At 41.4% G+C, this 15,229-nt stretch overlaps 1 protein-coding gene across 1 annotated transcript; it reads left to right on the forward strand.

Annotated features, from left to right (window-relative positions):
- The first annotated feature begins 10,919 nt into the window (after window positions 1–10,919).
- On the forward strand, window positions 10,920–13,088 carry LOC147855150 (uncharacterized). Its single transcript, XM_087330468.1, has one exon. It carries the CDS (start codon window positions 10,967–10,969, stop codon window positions 12,986–12,988), a length of 2,022 nt encoding a protein of 673 aa, XP_087186594.1. The 5' UTR covers window positions 10,920–10,966; the 3' UTR covers window positions 12,989–13,088.
- The last annotated feature ends 2,141 nt before the right edge of the window (window positions 13,089–15,229 follow it).

Genomic DNA, 15,229 nt, shown 5'->3' on the forward strand with positions numbered 1-15,229 from the left:
GATCTCACAGCAGTCTCTGAAGCTAGATGGTTTCATAGGTGGCATTGGTAGTGCCCCGATACTCAGCCTCAATGCTCGACAGAGCCACTATTGGCTGCTTTTTGCTGCTCCACGCAACAGCCGCGCTACCTAGAGAAAACATGTAACCGGACGTGGATCGGCGATCCGATGCATCACCGGCCCAGTCGACATCTGTATATCTGACTAGCTCTTTGGTTATACCATGCCGGTATAAGAGTGTCGGCCCTTTGTGCCGCTCACATACCACAATATTTGATGTGCGCACTGAAGGTGATCCACGATTGGCTTATCACACCGACCTGATAACTTATGTCGGGTCGGGTGATTGTCAAGTATATCAGGCTTCCGACAATTTGTCGAAACCATTTCTCATCGCAGGTTGGTTCGAAGTTGGGACGGAGCTTCTGGTTCCGATCCAAGGGTGTGGAGACAGGTCGGCATTCCGTCATGCCGAACTTGTATAGCATATTCAACACATAGTGTCGTTGTGAGAGCAATATGTCGTCGGGGGTTCAGATCACCTTGATCCCAAGAAAATAATGAATGTCCCCCAGGTCCTTCATTTCAAATGCGTCTGACAGCTGGGACTTTGCTTGGCCGATTTCATTGAGTCTAGGTCCGGTGATGACTAAATTATCAACATAAAGTAGGATGCAAACCAGACCATCCAGACCTTGCCAGATGAACAACGATGAGTCGGATTTAGAGGTCACAAACCCCATCTTATGCAACCGGTGCGTGATCTTCGCATTCCAAGCTCGAGGGGCTTGTTTCAGACCATAAAGCGACTTCTTAAGCCGGCAGACCACCGACTTGTTCATCTCTGACTGAAAACCAAGAGGTTGGATCATATAGACCCGTTCTTCAAGGTCACCTTGAAGTAACGCATTCTTCATGTCCATCTAGTGAAGAAGCCACCCCCTTGCCGTAGCAACCGCCAGTACCACACGAACCGTCGTCATCTTCGCTACCGGAGCGAAGGTCACATTGTAGTCAATTCCGTGGGTCTGTGCATATCACTTCGCCACTAACCAGGCCTTGTACTGGTTAACCAAACCGTCGGCATTGTACTTTACCTTGTACTCCCATTTGCAACCGATCGGTTTACAATGTCGGGGAGGGTCAACGAGGTTCCATGTGTCGTTGGCATCGAGTGCCTGCATTTCTTCCTCCATAGCGGCAGGCCAATTTGCATCCTTTGCCGCTTATGTGTAGCTCTCCAGCTCACGCACTTCCGCCACTTTGGTCATGTACGCATAGTGATGCGCCATGTACTCATTGTACCCGTACCCTGTAACGGGGTTCTTTTGGCGGGATGACCGGCGTAACTTGTCATTACCCGGTTTGAGGCCCTTCTTGGCCGATTCAGACTTCCTTTATGAAGATCCGCCTTCTTCCTTTCCGGAGTCAGATTCACTCCAATCCGACTCAATGTTGTCGATTTCGTATTCCGACATCTTCTTCTTCCCCTTCTCTTTGCGCGTGAACCTTCTCCTCGGTTCCTTGCGCGGGGAGAGCACGACAAAGTCTCCACTACTCGCTAGTTCCTCATCCGACTAGTCATCTCGACTCATCCACTCATTCGGTCCACTTAGCCGGAATGAGATCGGACTCTCTTCTAGAGTGAAGAGTTCTTCATCTTGTACTTGGACCTCTTTGCACTCACTAGCCTCATCTTTCGGAATCGGGAGTACCATGATGCTATCTCATCAAACTCGACATCTCGGCTTACTCGGACCTGCTTAGTCCAGGGGTATAGCCCTTATACCCCTTTTGCTCATGCGAGTAACCGACTAGGATGCACTTCTCCGACTTCGGATCCAGCTTCCTCCGCTTCTCATCCGGTACATGCACATATGCTATGCTACCGAATATCCGAAGGTGTCTCAAATTCGGCTTCCCCCTAAAATACAACTCATGTGCTGACACCTTGTCATCGATCCGGTTTTGGATGTAGACGGCCGTCCGGACCGCCCCAACCCAGTAGAAATGGGGCATGCTCTTCTCCTCTAGCATTGCCCTTGCCGCGTCGACAATCAACCGGTTCTTCATTTCAGCCACATTGTTTTGCTCCGGCGTGTATCTGCAGCTGAATTCTCTCTGAATTCTGTTCTGTTATGTTGAATTGGCCGGAAAAGTATTCTTTTCTGCCATTTGACCGCAAGCACTTGACCTTCCTCTCCGTTTCCCATTCAACTAAGCTTTGTAAGTTCCGGAAACGTTCGAAGACTTCACTCTTCCGTTCAATGAGGTAGATCCACGTGTGCCGGTTGTAGTCATCGATGAAGAAGACGAAGTATCGACTCCCGCCTACACTAACGTTTTGTGCCGGCCCCCATACATCCGAATGGATTAGGTCGAGCTTGTTACGGCTCCGGTTTCGTTCGGTGGGGAATGGAAGCCAGTGTTGCTTCCCAACATTCTTCCTTGTCGTTTCCCTTTTGCAATGAGCTTTCCATTTTTCTCTATAAAGCATCCGCTTTGCTTAAACTTCACTTGCATTCCTTGCTCCACTATCTGTCCAACAGAAATCAGATTTTTTGCAAGGTTTGGAACATGCATCACATTCAGCATATACTTTGTTTTTCCTTTTTCTTCCCACAATGGGATATCTCCAACTTGCTCTATTTGATGAGTAGTATTATCACCTGTCTATACATAACCAGGAATCTCTTATTCCCTTAAACTTTCAAACCAGTTTGCATGTCCTACTCTTCATTGCATCTCTGTGAACATTCAGCCACTATTGTTGTTTCATGTTGCATCACAAATGCACCATCTTTATCACAGTCTTCACTAGTTGAGGCATAATTATTTTGTTGTCTCTTCCCTCTTTTTTCATCATTTTGCTTTTTATAGCATTCAGCTTGTGTATGGCTTGGTTTTCCACAATACCAACAACCATCATCATTCAAATAAGTTTTCTTACCTCTACCTCGATTGCTCCCCCTGCCTCTAATGTTGTTTCTTCCATTTAAAGCCTGTTGTCCTCTTCCTTGATAACTATTGTTGTTGGTTCTAGGTGAACCAAATCTTCCATGGCCTCTTCCTCGGCCTCTTCCAGCACTATTGTAGAGGGCTTGCCCCTTAGTCTCAAAGTTTCCTTTGTTTACATCATCCATCTGATTTCTTTCTTCCACTACAAGCATTGAAACCAGATCTGGAAAACTTGGGATGTTATCCCTTGTGAGAATAGATGTTTTGAAGCTTTTGTATTGAGGTCCTAAACATCTTAAGCATATTTCCACCTTATCATCATCTTCACATTGATAGAAGCAAGTGATTCACATATGCTCTTTATTTTCAAAGCATGCTCATTCACTAACATCTTACCTTTTTCCAAGATATTTAGCTTAGTCTTCAACTGAAGCTTTCTAGCCTTTGTGTTCACTGCAAACAATTTTACTAAACTGTCCCAAACTTCTTTTGGAAGCATAGCATCCTGTATGTGTCCAAGCATCGAATCTAAGATGCTAAGTGAGAGCCAATGCAATACCTTTCTTGCCCCTTGATTCCATTCCTTAAATGCTTTAATCTGTACAGCAGTTGCATTTTCTTCAGGGATCTCTGGAGTCTCTTCTAGGTCTCCTTCAATGTAATCCCAGTATCCTTTTCCCCTCAGGAAATTTGTCATTCTCAATTTCCGCGCCAGGAAATTATTTTTATCCAACTTTTCTATGACTATTTGGCTTCTATTTTCTGTAGCCATTTTCTCTTCCAAATTAGGGTTAACTTCACAGACAACTCTCTCTCTGATCCAGGTCAGCAACTAGAAACAAAATTCACATATATGTATTGTTCTGATCTTCTTTATGAGCAATTCAGCGTTAATACCATGTTACAAAGGCACTACGGCTCTTCTGTGTGCATAGCGGATCGTGATGTGCTAGATCGTTTAGTGCTCAAGACAGAAAGGAGAAGGGGAAGGAGACTTACCTCTGCACAGTCCAAAAACTTCTATTCCATTACACGCAGAGCTCAACTTGCTCTCGTCTGTTTTCTGTTTTCTATTCATACAACTCTCTACACTACTCTCACTCTTCTCACTTTTCTACTTCTACACTTACATTTTACCTAAGTATATAAGTGACTTATTGTTGGGAATATGTCCCTCCAATGGGAGGAAGAACCGACTGATCGGAAAGCCGACAGTCGATGACAGGGAAGATCCGACTGTTCGAAAAACCGACAGTCAAAGAGTCGAAAATAGTGAGACGATTGTTTGAAGATTCGACTATTATTATTATAGTAATAATGATGATGTGTGGAAACAGATCTCTCCGGACAGGGAGAGAGAGGAGCTAAGTAGATGAGGGACTCAGTCGAGGCCGATAGCTTGAGGCCGAAACCGAAATCGTGTAAATAGCCAACTCGGGAGACTATAATTGTAAATAGTCTAAGTGTGCGCCCCACGAGGGCTAGGTATGTAAATAGCCAGAAAGTTGTGTAAGTATATACGCAACTAGGGAAAACTTTAATGTAAGTGGAACAACGTGACGAACAGAGAGTCAGAGAGTGTGCAGAGAGTGAGAGTGTGTGAGAGAAGAAGGAAGAGTCGCGCCATAGCTCTGTGTGTGTAACAGCAGATGCACTCGTGAGAGAGAGTGTTGTAATCTTCTCGGCATTGTATATCCACTATTTGTATAGTGAAGAATCTGTTCCCGTGGTTTTCCCCGTTTTAGGGTTTTCCACGTAAATCTCTGTGTATACTTTTGTTAATCTTGTCTTTCTGTATTTCTGCAATTCGTATTTCAGTGCATAGTTTGTTCATTGTGATTTATATTCCGCAACGATTTCTCAACACTTATATATGCAGTTAATTAGCTGCAAATAGCTAATTAGCTTACTGTAGCTAAATAGCTATGCATAGCTAAATAGTTGTTTCACCTTTATGTCCACTAGTAGCTAATTAGCTTATAGCTACTATACCTTATTTCTCACTAAGCATCACATACCTTTGTTGAGCTTGCTCCTCAACAGTGAGCGCACCAGCACCAGGTACGACTCGACGCCACGGCGGTGGTATGGGACGTCGATCGAGGCTCGAGTCCGTCTCGATCCCTTCGCTCGGGGGTGGTCGGGTGGATCGGCACCTTTCTTTCGCTCTCTCCTTTCTTATTTCATATATCTTTTATCCTTATCATATGCTTACATTCAATCATCACTCTAACACCGGATAGCAATAGAGAATATGCACAGGTTTAATGGAAAGCTTAATCACACAAAGAGTACACGGGAGAGACAGAGAGGGTAGAACAGTAAAACTCAATTTAAAATAAAAACACTCTATAGACTCTTTACATACAATGTGCTCAGTGAGCACTTTTATACAAGTCCTTAAAAGGACTGATAGAAGTACTGACATGTAATTCAATGCTCATACGAGCGACTTACGGTGACTCCTAAAAATATGCCTACGTAGTAAGCTAGATTTCGTAGGCCTCTAATGGCCTACCGGTTAATACTGATCCGAATTACGATCCGGCTCCTAGTTCCGGATACCAATCCGGACATTGATCCGGTTCTTTGATCTGAACTCCGATCTAGCTCTAGCTTATTCAGCCGATCCGGATCCGGTTGAGCTTGTCCGCCCAACAATATTCATTGAAGACATGTCATTTTCTTGAATTCATTATTCTTCCAATGAACATCAATTTTATTACTTTTTAAATAATAATAAATAGAAATGACACTTGTGATGAGTGCTACCCAAACTAATGGGTACAAACTAGCTTTCCATCTGTGCCAGAAAATATAAAGTTTACCAAAAAACCAGATAGTGGAGGAATACCTCCGAGGGATGGTGGACGGAAAATCGAAGAGAGTGTTAGAACATGATCCTTTGTATATGATGGTGTATAATCTCGAATATTATCAGTTCCAATTTGCAAACTAAATAGAGTAACACAAGCAAAAGTTCTAAGGTTAGTGAGTATATAAATAAGGATATAGGTTATAGTACTTGCATAACCATTTTCAGGGTCTGTAGCAATTATTCCAATCAAGATATAGCCAATTTGACTTATATAGGAGTATGCTAGCATACGTTTCATGCTTCTTTGTGTACGATGCCATTATGAAACACCAATCAAATCATTGGTTCGTTGGTCTGGTTTGAAGTAGGGGGGATATTGATTACCATAGATCTACTTATGGTTTTTTTATGCATGACAATAAAAAAACAAAAATCTGTTAGAGTCTCATTTGCAAAACCAAATTTTTAGGAATAACATTGGTCATTAAAGGACTATGGTTGGAGACTCCAGTAAAAGAAAATCAACTATGCAAACCACTACAATCAAATATCTTCAAAGATAATATATCGTGCATATACTTCACAAAGAATCCAAAGCACTCAAAAAAAATGAATCATGTCAATGTAAAATACCACTTCATAAGATAATTGACTGGAAAAAAACAATATTGTATTCGAGTTTACACTAACAAATGATACATGGGTGGTTTCTTGACAACCTTATATCTTGACAATTTAGTATTACAAAGAGTATTGTTTACACTATTGCATCAAAGTCATGAGATTGAGAAAACCCAAGTTTGATCCTTACCCAAAGATCAACCTCATTTCATAGACACAATGACCCTCCCTTAGACATTAAAAGTCTCTGTCATATGCACGCACACTTCCATATTTGTATAGAATTAATTCAAAAATATGTTTCTTTTATTTGACAAAACCACTAATTAATAAGGTGTCAAGTCATACCAAATCTTATTGAAAGAGCTTAAATTGGTCATATTACAAGGAGTGGATTTTGAGATTTTGAACAAGAGACAATGAGTTCAAAAGGTCAATAAATTTGTCGATAAGGCATGGAGGCAAACTAGCAATTACATAAAAAAAAAAAACATAACTATGTTTAAAAGACTTATTCCCAAAGTTTCCCATATTTATGTGTAAATACGCCTATGTTTTCAATTGTTACTATTGAGGCCACTCTTACTCTTTGATTAATGTTAATATCTCTTTGATTACTCCAATTTGATTAACCAACAATTACTTGTTCTAAGGTTAGAGCCAACAAAAGTAAATGAAAAAGGGTTATTTGGGGAATTTTTAGAAACCTAGGGATATCCTATTAGATATTGGACACCTTGAAGCATGCTTTAAAGGTTAACATTTTTAGTAAACAATGTGATTATCATGATAGGTTAGTTTCCTAATTAATTTAACTTTAGTTTTCAATGCCGGTTGTTTACTTGATAACTTGGAAGTAGTAAAACTGAGGGAGACATGTATGTGTGTTTACTTGCACAGACAAAATCAGATGACTATAAAACATGAAAACGAGTCATGATAGAATGATGAACACAAATCCCAAGGAAATACAACCCCCCAAATGTCATAAGGAAAATCCCTTGGATCCAAACCATATGATGCAAACAAACAAGAACAAACACATGAACAAGTGCGCGTAAAACATGCGGTATCCCTCATTTTATAATGTTCTATGACAACAATTGTCAAAACACAAGACCAAATGGATTAGCAAGAACGACATATCATTTTTCTATAGTCGATAAATCAAGGGGAACAATTCTCTGGGTAGCCAATGCCTAAAGTACCACAGGTACTTGAGGTTTCCATGAACGAGTACTAAAACAGGAGAGTTCTAACTCATCATACATTTAATGTTTTATTTCCAACCTAGATTTAGTTTTATGCATGCAAGCTCACAAGCTATGTACCTTTCGGATTGTTTAATATAACGAGAATGATGCCTTTCAAACCATCACTTTGGGTCCCATATTTGATCAATCAAAGGATGCCTTCAAATTCTTTCACTCTGCCAATGGAAGCTCTTGATTATAAGACATGTTTGAGAGTTGCGAAAATATAAGCATTTTGATGGTTCATGACAAAGGAGCAAGAGAATGAGCATGTCAATCTATCTATCAAATTGATTGTCCATGGCCCCACATTTTATCAATTGGAAGGACAACACCGAATCCTTTTGCTCTACCGATGGAACCACTTGCTTATATAAGACAAGTGGAGACGTAAGCTTGTTGATAGTTCACCAATTGGCAAATGGAATCATTAGAACTCCAACATCGGTGGAGTTACGATGTTTTTCATCTAATTAGCTTAGTTTCTATGTGACCCACTTTGTCTTATGCAATGAACACTCTATAGTGATGTACAACCAATATATTTATAGTTGATCATGTTTTCCCAATCCAAAGCAAGACCATGAACATGAAGCTTTGGGTTCCAAATCATTGAATGACATGCACATTTTAAAAAAGAATACATTAAACATGAGGTGTCCAATCTAATCTTCGACAAAGTGACTTGTTATTTCTCATCGTGTTCTTTTCATTTTGGAAAATGGTCAACGTGTAAAAAATTGCAAAAGAGAACTTTGACCATGAATATCAAGAAAGTTCTTGTAGAAAGTATGCAAATGGACTTTTTGATGTTCATAAGAGTCATACCTATCAAATGGCGAATAATCAAATCAAACATATGGGGCATCAACAATGCTCCTCTCAAAATTGATATGACCTTCCTTTTAAGGAATTTATCTCTAAATGTTATGATTCTACTTGCTATGTCCAAATGTTTAAAGGTTAGATAAGATTAGATATTTTTTTGTGTTCACTGAGAGGCCAATAAAGAGGGTAAATACCATAAAAATTCTTACAATTGGTAAAAAGTGTTTGTATGATACCTCAAACTCTAAAAAACTTGTCACATTCTTCCAAACTCATGGTTAAGTCCCTAATCATTATGTAACTTCTACTTTAGTCCCGATTTATAATGCTCACAGTCTTAATCCTATTAATTTCCAGATCACATATCATGGTACTGAAACCATCTTAAATCACCTCCACTCCATGAATCGTTATAACACCTTAATTAATCTCATCTTTATCGACATATTGTTGTGAGACTAGAGGAGTTTCTAGTGATAAACATTCATCTTAATTCACTTGATTGATTAAATTTTATTTTCATTAAAACAACATACAGTTGAAATGATGGGGTACCTTATTCATAAACTATGAATAGGGAAAGAGGATATTGTTCCCCTTAGACATAAGTAAGTTTGGTACAAAACATGAAGATCGAAATTGAAGAACATTTTTGGACATCACAATTAAGCATTTCATGGATACCACTTTTCGTGGTCATTCCTCAAAGAGTCACATAGAAAATAGGTTTTCATGTGAGTCTATAGAGAGGATGTGCCAACAAAACATTTCTTTAACTTATTTTGAATGCAACTTACAGTTCACGACACTTATTAATTGCCCCGCACACATGATGGAGCTTTTTTTTCTTTAGGAACTTCGAGGAGCTTATGTGTAAAATGTGCTCAAGCCATCCCCAACTTGTTACATTCTTTGCTTTTGAGAGAAATTATGTTATTCAAGTTAGAAATCGGAAAGATAGGTTTGCAATATGCTTCATTCGTCCACATTGGAATCGTCTATGACCTAATGCTTCTGCTTCATAAAGATATTTATAATATCCCTCTTTGTAAATCACTAGACTCTAAAGTCAAAAATGCAATGAGATTCGATTTCCAAAATTCCATCATTCTTGAGGTTATATTTCTCCCACGACATGCGTCGAAGGTCAGCCACATAACTTCTAAGAATTCGAACATTGAAAATTTTACAACCTTTCAAGTATGAAGTGATGGTTCTTCCTTGACACATATTTACTGTTAGGGGGGTCCATGATGAGGTGCTTTTTTGATGGTAATGCAAGAGTGACCATGATGAGGTGTCGTGCTCCATTGACAAAATGAGGAAATATTGGAGGATGACACAAAGACAAGACTATCTTACGCGGAAATGGGCATTGATCATAGGCAAAAGTATAGTAAGAATTATTCCACGTTGGTCCAAGTTTGTATTCGATCTCAGTGCAAGTGGTATAAACAAATAAGGACACTGATAAGTTTGATGCTTAACCCTACAAGATCCTTTGTATAGCCTCCACTCCACGTAGGAGAGATATGACATTGATTTTTCAATTATACCATCCAACATATGTATAGTCGGTCATCAAGATGCACACGTGGTATTTTACGGTGCGTGCGCATGGGCCAACTATATTTACATACTAAAATCAAGCTTGGCCCATTCATTGGTTTGTGTCTAGTTCACATTCCCCCCCACCCACCCATAAACCTTAATTGTTGTCGCGTGGCTTACCAAACACCGAGTCCAAAAGGTTGTGAAGAATGCCATCCCTCCCAACACCCGTTGTCCATTAGGCTATTGCCCCATCGGATGCGGCACGACGAATGCCAGACAGACATAAACAGACACACAGGCACAGGAAAAGAGAGGTGTGAAGAATGAAGTTCTCAAGAGAGTGAGAAGAACATTCGTGCGCGCTCGGGCTCCGACTCGAACTCGAGGCCGAAAGTCGGTTTCTGAGTGCTCATAGGCTCAAATTTTAGGGTTTGGAGAGAGTAAGAGAGAGAGAGAGAGAGAGCTAGAGGGACCCACCATGTCTAAACAGAGTGAGAAGAAGAGGAAGAAGTAGAAAAAGGGTAACATGTGGGGCTCTCGAAATGCTCACTCAACTCTCATCTTTCTCTCTCTTTCTCTTTCTCTCTCTCTCTCTCTGAGAGGGCAACAGGTAAGCAAAATCACTCTAATTTACAGCTGAGCTACCACTGTGTATAAGAGAGAGAGAGAGAGAGAGAGAGAGAGAACACCCTCAGCTTGAGATCTGTTACATAGGGAAAAGCATCCATGGCATCAATCTAGTTACTTCCTTGATTCCATTAAGGCTTCATCATATATATATACATATATATATATATATATATATATATATGTATATGTATATGTATATATATCATCATAATTTTATGCACATACCTATTTTGGCACTTACCTTCAAGATTTTCCCACTCTTCTGGTTTTGGGGTAGATGTAAAAGAATGTTCATCTTCCTTTGATGGGCGGCAAAGCTGAGGAACTCCTGCGGGATCCCATCGAGCTCACGAACACCGTCCGCAAAGCCCTAAAAGACTCCAATTCCTTCAAGCAAGAGTGCGCGGAGCTCATCGAGAAGGTGGAGAAGCTCGCGAGCCTCTTATACACGGCCGCCCGCCTCTTCGGCCATAATGGGACGAACCTCTACGAATGCCCGGCCCGACGGATCACAGCCGAGGTGTCCAAGACCCTCGACAAGACCAATGTGCTTCTGAGGAAGTGCAGAAAGAGCCGGAGCGGGGTAGTGACACGATTGGTGAACATGATCTCGAAAGCTCCCGATTTCCGGAAGGCAAGCATGTCATTGGATGCATCGATCGGTAATGTGTCGTGGCTTCTCAATGTGTGTGGATATGTACATGAAGAAGGGGGTAAAGGGGGAGGAAGAGGTATGGAAGGCTTGCCGCCCATTGCAAACATGGATCCGATGCTCGCTTGGGTGTGGGAGCAAATCGCTCTCGTCCACGGAGGAAGCCCGATTGAGAAAGAAGAAGGAGCCCATTGCCTCACTTCATTGGCAACGGATAGTGACAGGAATCGGAAGCTTATCATTGACGAAGGCGGGGTTCGGCCATTGCTAAAGCTCCTTAAAGAAGGAGCTACGATAAAGGGCCGCCTCGCATCGGCCACTGCTCTCGGGACCTTGGCATTGGCCGGCCGTGAATGGGTGCAACGGATGCATGACGATGGGATGTCATTGGTTTTTCTCCATATCCTCCAAGAGGGCCCCATGAAGCTGCAAGCCAAGGTTGCTTGGGCTATAGCCGAAATGGCGTCCCAAGCCCCTGGCCTACAAAATGTGTTCTTCGACGATGATATCGTTCGGCTCCTTGTCTCACTGTTGATCTTTGGAAGCATCGATCGAAGCAATGCACAGAAAGTTACCCTAAGAAGCAACACAATGCATTCGGTCTCATCGAGATTGAATGGAGGAGTCATAGCTTCGATGGCATCACCTCCTCTCGGTAGTAGGCCTTACATGAAGACCATGAGATCTTACAATGGCCGGCTCGAAGGTCCATGCCATGACAACACCTCTATGGATCGGAAATCGGACAATGGGTTTCATCTTCACCGGGAAACTGTATCGATACCTGACATTGTTAAGCTACGGCAAACTGTTAGTCATTCCCGGGGCTTCAGCGACTCGTACTCCCACCTCGAGTTTCTGAAACGGGGCCGGAGAGAAAACGAAGATCCGGAAACGAAAAGAGAGCTCAAGGTCGAGGTTACATTGGCACTATGGAAGTTAGCGAGAGACAATGTCAAGATCAGTCGAAAGATTACCGAGACGAAGGCGCTCATATGTTTGGCGGAGATGATCGAGAAAGAAACAGGGGAGGTGCAGAGGAATGCGGTTATGGCGGTTATGGAAATCGCGGCCTCAGCAGAGGAGGATCCCGAGTTGAGGAGGTTCGCATTCAAGACGAATTCCCGAGCAGCGAGATCGGTGGTAGAGCAGCTACTCCGAATAGTCGAGTCGGGAATCGAGGCATCGGGCGAGGAGCTATTGGTGCCATGTGTGAAAGCGATCGGATGCTTGGCCCGGACATTTCCGGCAAAAGAGGTACACGTAATCGAGACCTTGGTTCATCAATTAGAGAATCCCGAACCCAAAGTTGTGGTCGAAGCGTGCTTGGCCCTCCAAAAGTTTGTGAATCCGACCAACTTCTTGCATGTCGAGCACTCGAAGACCATCTCCGATTCGGTTGCCATCCATCGCATTGTAGAAATCCTCCTCATAGATGGCGTGAATGCAAAGGACTCTTCTCAATTGCCAATGCTCACATTACTGTGCTACCTTGCGCAAAATCTGCCTAGCCACGATGTTTTCTTAGAGACCGACACACTCAAAGTACTCAAGGCCATTCTTATTGCATGCACTTCTTCAGGTAATGTAACACAAGAATTAGAGCGAGTCAAGGAGGATCTCTTGTTAGCAATCCAGAGTCTTGAGCTCTATCAAGGAGTAACACAGCCTTAAGCAAAAATGTGTTATGCTTTTGTTGAAGCCCCCTCATTAAATTTCTTGTATCAAATCCTCTCTCTCTCTATATATATATATAGTTATACATATATATACATATATTGTTGTCTATTCTGTGGATGATAAGAATCCATCCATCTCACTTGTTTTGCTTCTTATGTTCTAATTTTCAACCAAGACAAGTTATGTATTAGAAAGAAACCTCTGTGAGAACAAACACCCTCTCCTACCAATCTAAATTGGAGTTAGGTTTCTACTACTTTGATGTAATAAATGAGTTGTAGATTAGTAATTTTCTTCTGGAAAACATCTATTCACATCCTCCTGCATTAAATTGGCCTATTCTGTGGATGATAACAGTCCACCCATTTCACCTGTTTTGCCTATGTCTTTGAGATCCTTGATTGCTCTGACTTTCAACTAAGATAGGTGTGCATTAGAAACCCTTGCGAGAACTAATACCATTGCCTATCAATTGGAATTTAATTTAGCTGCTTTCTGCTTTGATGTAATAAATGAGTTCTAGATGCATTTCTGTTTCATTACTTAAGGGGAACATTAAATCGCCTTATGCTTGACATTGACAAATTGATGCAATGTACCTTGTGGCGCCAATGCTCCACATACAAATTTCAATTCTATTACAATAGATTATGACAACAATTGTATATCTTATGTTTCAGTTGAATCCTATTTGACATAACCAGGGAATTGTGCCTCTTCTATACATGATTGAGCAATCTCTGGTTTTAACATTGCTTTTCTGTATGTGAAATTTAACCAGGTAATTGTACCTCTTCTATGCATGCTTGAGCAATCTCTAGTTTAACATTGCTTTTCCGTATGTGAAATATAACCAGGCAATTGTGGCTCTTCTTTATATGATTGAGCAATCTCTAGTTTAACATTGCTTTTCTGTATGTGAAATTTAACCAGGCAATTGTGCCTCTTCTATACATGATTGAGCAATCTCTAGTTTAACATTGCTTTACTGTATGTGAAATTTAACCAGGCAATTGTGCCTCTTCTATACATGATTGAACAATCACTAGTTTAACATTGCTTTTCTGTATATGAAACTTTCAGTCACAACACAAAGCTATATAATCCGAAAGGCTATTTGACAGTGATTGTTTAATCATTGCGCCACAGTGAAAGGATTCATTCCCACCTTCAGAGAGGTTCAAAAGTTATTAGGTCAACATAAATCTGTATTTCCTTGCCATAGAATGATGCTACAGTTTAGGTAGCAAAAGCTTTATCTACTTGAACACACTTGCCTGTGATACAGAGATTTGCATGTTCTTAGCTCGCTCATCATATTTCGTCTTCATGATTGGTGACTTAAAATGGAGAAAAAGAGATTGTACACAGAATCAGCGTTCAACGCAGGCCAGATCTCGAGAGTGAACAGTGGAAATCGAGAGTTAAAGGCACAACCGTATCCAAGGATTGGGGAATTAAACCTTCCGATCAATGCTCCTAGACTTGTATAAAGATCATGTCGCCATTACCATTCCAGGAGACCAGATCTTTGGATTAAACGATGTTTTGTGGCTGCAAGAGCTGCACATGGGGCGCTGCTGAACTGAACCCTAACCCTAACCCTAACCCCAACGGTATGGTTGTACGGACGCTGGATTTATCCCTATCCAGCCATGGAATGAGGAGGCGTGCCTTTGGGGGGGACGAATAGACAGAGCAGGAGATAATGCACCTTACTCGATATACCATAGCAAAATCAGAGCATTCGTGTAAACGAAACCACAAACACAGAGAAACAGAAAACAAGCCAAGTAACGGAGACAGGATTACAAAAGAAAAGGCATGTAGCACTTCTATCTCAGGTTCGATCACTTAGAAAACACACAGCAACAAAATGTTTCATCTTGAGGGATGTTGCCCTAATTTTATGAGGACGAAACACAGAGAGAAAGCCTCCTCCTCATCTTCAATGGAGCAAATGCCAAAGCATATCACTGTAGGACCCAAGCGGCAGTCTTTCCGCCATAGCTAAGAAAGGGCAGATAACTGTTGACTCAGAAGATAGGGTCCTCCCGTCTGTGTGTGCATCTCTCTCTCTCTCTCTGTGTCTCTCACTGTTTCTCTCTGTTTCTCGCGGATCTCTGAGATGCAGAGTCCACCTTTCTTATACTCCTAACCCTAACCCTAACCCTAACCCTAATTACTTGAAATGCTTTCACACTCGTGTCTTTTGGGCCCATAACAGTTTTGGAT

This window comes from Azolla caroliniana, unplaced genomic scaffold, assembly GCF_043228905.1.
Source record: "Azolla caroliniana isolate FFs.n. ecotype wild unplaced genomic scaffold, voAzoCaro1.0.p SCAF_14, whole genome shotgun sequence".
Classification (NCBI taxonomy): Eukaryota; Viridiplantae; Streptophyta; class Polypodiopsida; order Salviniales; family Salviniaceae; genus Azolla; species Azolla caroliniana.

Excerpts from the sequence above, each read along its gene's own strand:
- LOC147855150 (XM_087330468.1), top strand. The coding sequence starts at position 10,967 with ATGGGCGGCAAAGCTGAGGAACTCCTGCGGGATCCCATCGAGCTCACG.